General features: G+C 35.9%; 1 protein-coding gene across 1 annotated transcript; it reads right to left on the bottom strand.

Moving 5' to 3' along the window:
* Positions 1-565: 565 nt before the first annotated feature.
* On the bottom strand, positions 566-1,531 carry LOC132010099 (olfactory receptor 10AG1-like). The gene is given in 1 exon segment (XM_059388063.1): positions 566-1,531. A coding segment is annotated over 1 exon segment (966 nt).
* Between the last annotated feature and the right edge of the window lie 3,100 nt (positions 1,532-4,631).

Here is a 4,631-nt window from a genome sequence, read left to right as displayed (position 1 = left end):
AATCATAAAACTGTATTACATAGAAATGGTTAATCTGGTAGTAGCATAAATTGTGTTTAATATTGATTGGTATTAGTGCACCAATAGTTTATAAAACTATGTTTCCAGTGAAAGGTGCATTTTTCTTTAATGATTTTTTGTAGAGTCATTGCAAGAGATACATATTTATTTATTTTAATGTTTGTTGTCGAGCCAGTTCTTAAAGCAAAAGCAACTCTCAAAAGCAACTCTGCGGAAATGAATGATATGATTTTCCGTAAGTGAAACAACAAAGCCCATATTACAAATAAGTTCATTACATTGAATCTTGTCAAAAGTTCTTACTGAGAGAGGAAAATAAAACATGAGAAAACTATGAAATTACCAATGGAATGACTTGTTATTTGATAAAATGTGCACAAATATATGATTTGACACATTAGAACATTACAAGTAATTTTTAATTTAGAAAAAAGTTACCATTGTATAGACAGATATTAGAAATTAATATAAATATCTGTTGAAATCTCAACACCAATACATAAAGAATCAATTCCTGCAAGTATCACATTTTTAATGAAGTGAATTATTTACGTAGCAATCTTCTCAATGCCTTTATGACTTCCTTGTTCCTTAGACTGTATATGAGGGGATTAAACATGGGAGTCACAATAGTGTAGAAAAGAGAAAGCACTTTGTCAGTCCCTGCTGAGTGACTGGTTTTGGGTCTTAAATAGGTAATAATGGCTGATCCAAAGAACAACACCACAACCATAAGATGCGATGAACAGGTGGAGAAGGCTTTGGCCTGACTTGTGGCTGATGGCAATTTAAGGATTGTGGAGATGATTTTGCCATAGGAAATAAGTATCAAAAGAAAGGGAGCCGTGGCAATCAACACAGCAACTATGTAGACCATCATTTCATTCACAAATGTGTCCCCACAAGCAAGCTTGAGTATTGGGGGGATGTCACAGAAGAAGTGGTCAATTAAATTAGAGCCACAAAAGGGCAGAGAAAAAATCTGGAATGTCTGCCCTATCTGGACTGGAATTCCACTGACCCAAGAGCTAGCCACCAGCTGGATGCAAAATTTGTGGTTCATGACTAGAGGGTAGTGCAGAGGGTTACAAATGGCCACATAGCGGTCATAGGCCATCACTGTCAGAAGAAGGCACTCTGTGGCTCCCAACACAAGAACACAGCACATCTGTGTAGCACAAGCAACTAAAGAAATTGTTCTTCTCTGGGTCCAAAGGTTCATAAGCATTCTGGGGAGAGTAACAGAAACATAACAGATTTCCAAAAAGGAAAAATTGCCGAGGAAAAAGTACATAGGGGTCTGGAGAGCACGATCCAATTTTGTTATTAGAAATATGATGCCATTACTCATCACAATAACAATATAGGTGACTAGGAAAATTCCAAATAGAAGCCACTGGAGATGGGGAACATCAGCAAAGTCCAAGAGAACAAATTCTATCAATTCAGTCAGATTTTCTTCTTGTGATTTTCCTTGGTGTTTCATCTGTGGAAAGGGTCAATTGAGCATGTACTTTATTTTACTTTAATGCATCAGTACCTATTCTCTAAATTGTATTAGCGTATCTACATTGGTTTTCATAATCACTGTAATTGTTTCTAATTTAATAATATTACCATTCGTGTAATTCTCACTTTCTCAGTTTGGATCCTGTGGATTATCACTGTACACACTCCCTTGAAATTTCCTTTAAGATCATCCCATATACTTTCTGAATACAGCCCAGGATAAACCAAACTATGCCTTGCTCAGCACAGACACTGGAAACATTGGCAATCACTGAAAACAGATCTCCTGCTATGCCATATGATCCCATTCTTAATTACATTCCTTGACGATGCTATTGTACTTTCCTATGGTTTCCTCTACCACACTTCTGTAGAACTACATCAGACTTTGTCTTCCCCATATATTTTCAACTGCCTAATTGAACTCTTCAATATCCTCTTATCACTTTATTTCTTACTCATTTATTTTCTTATTATACAGTTAATATCATTAGGAAATTTACAAAAAAATAGAGGAGTATTTTATCACACATAGGGAAATAAGACAAATGTTTTTGGTAGGATACCAAATGGGGACTATAAAAGGGTTTCATTCAGGAGAAGTTGCCTGGGAGCATGGATACAGATACAAATAATAAAAAGGGTGACCCTGGGAAAACAAGGATAGCCTGGAGTGTGTTCTTTCCTTGTGGGTATGTGTGTGGGTGTGGGGGTGGGGAGGTATGGGTCTGTGTGCTGTGTGATCTCCACTATCTCTTTTGTTCCTCAAAAAACACTTGACAAAACAGTTTCTAAACTCACTTCTCAGAGATAAGAATACTGAGACTTACTAATGATAGATAATGTGATCATGTGTACATAGGTGTTATGATTACAAGTCAGTGTTTCTTTTCTAAATATTTTATTTATTTATTTGAGATAGAGAGAGAATCAGGAGAGGGGCAGAGGGAGAGGGAGAGAAAGAATCCCAAACAGATTGTGCCAGGCTCAGATTCTGATGTGGGAATCAATCTCACAACCCTGAGATCATGACCTGAGCCAAAACCAAGAGTCAGATGCTAAACCAGCTGAAGCACCCAGGTGCACCAGTGGCTTATTTATTTATTTTTTTTAGTTGGACTTGAGTTTAAATCCTAACTTCATGATTTATTATCTGTGTGACATTAAGCCATCATTTAAATTTTTTAAAGTTGCTTTCTTATTTGTGATAATTAAATGAGATAATATTGGTAAAATTACCTATCAATTTTATTCTGATTTATTATTAGTTATGGTCTTATAATTATAATTAATATGCTATGAGTATGGTAATATGTTCTTAAGTCCTTAGTCTTAAGGTCGTAACACATTGTTTAGCAAAATTGTGTTTAATACAATTATTGCATTACTTGTTGGTCATCATGTCTATTTTTTCATTCTTTCCTTTCATCAAGCCCAGGACGAAGGTAAGGTGAGTGAGACAGCTCAGGTACAAAATTGAGAGGCACTCACTCATTCTCAGAGCTGAATTTGTGTTGTTGAATCCTGAGAGTGAATGAATCCTTAGATATTGTATCCTTAGAATTTCTTGGCTCAAGGTCAGTCGCAGGTCTGCCTTTCATTTCTCCATTCTGGTGGGTTTGGACTTTGTCCCCCAAACAGCATACTATAATGTCATGTATATGGAATTCACTGCCAAGATGGGCTGGATTTAAATCAAGGGTTCACCACCTGCTCATTCTATGACCTCATGAGAAATGCTTAATCTCCTCATGCTATAGTTCACCCAACTACAAAACTGGCTAAATACTGTGCTGACACTTAGGATGTTTATATTAATGTATTCATTTCACACATGTAAAACAATTTGAAGTCCTGGTACTCATACAAGTCTCTCTAAAGGTAGCTGTTATCATTGTTATTAAAAACTAAAACTTCTCTAATTTACTTTTTCTTTGCATCAAGTGATTAATCTGGAAATGGAATGAGACCTCAAAGCAATCATCAGAATGTCATAAAAAATGTCACGTTCTGCAGACATGAATTCTCCACCAATAGTTTTGTATATACTATTATCTCTATTCTGTGAACCTAAGTCCTATAGTACCTATCACTGTTCAGCAAAGATTGCTGCAGTTTGGTTAATTCCTTTAGTAAGCCTTTCTTTATACTATTAGTGTAGGACCTGGGAAGTAAAGACCATGGCTGTTTTCCCAGTTAGGATCACTTATAGGGGTTAGAAAATGGCTACACGTAAGATCGTGCCAAGTATTTGATTCTGAAGTTAAGTAAAGCAGCAGACACGTTTTAAATAAAACCATATTCTAGGAGAAGTAAAGGAAAAGTGAAGGGGGGGAATCAGAGGAGGGGATGAATCATGAGAGGCTGTGGACTCTTTGAGGGGATGGGTGAGCCTGGTGGTGGGCATTATGGAGGCCACGTATTGCCTGGAGCACTAGATGTGATGGATAAACAATGAATCTTGGAACACTGAATCAAAAACTAATGATGTATTTTATGGTGATTAACAACACAATAAAAATTAAAATAAAAAAACAAAAAAATCATATTCTTAAAGGGGAGAAATGGATTAATATACAAAAGAATAAAATTCCAATCTTTATGTAGCTCTATTACAAATGGCATTTATTTAATATAAATAATTTCATGTTTATTATGAAGAAAATTACCATGCTAAATAAAATATAATTTTTAGTTGTACAAACTCAGCATTTTGGTGATGAAATCATTGATATATAACATGAAATAGTAAGATTTGTGTATGTATTTCTCAAGAGTGGAGCAAAGCAGAAAGAGCAGAGGTTTGCTCCATGAGCTCTCACAATATTATACTAGTTTCTTTCTTACAAATATTTAAGTTCTTATTAATAAAGGGAAATAAAACTTAATGTTGTGGGGTGCCTGGGTGGCTCAGTGGGTTAAGCCTCTGCCTTTAGCTCAGGTCATGATCTCAGGGTCCTCGGATCAAGCCCCGCATTGGGCTCTCTGCTCAGCAGTGAGCCTGCTTCCCCTTCTCTATGCCTGCCTCTCTGCCTGCTTGTGATCTCTCTCTCTTTCTGTCAAATAAATAAATAAAATCTTAAAAAAAAAAAAACTTAATG

Source organism: Mustela nigripes, chromosome 1 (genome assembly GCF_022355385.1).
Source record: "Mustela nigripes isolate SB6536 chromosome 1, MUSNIG.SB6536, whole genome shotgun sequence".
Classification (NCBI taxonomy): Eukaryota; Metazoa; Chordata; class Mammalia; order Carnivora; family Mustelidae; genus Mustela; species Mustela nigripes.
Note: the sequence above shows the minus strand (reverse complement) of the source record. Positions and strands in the feature narration are given on the sequence as shown.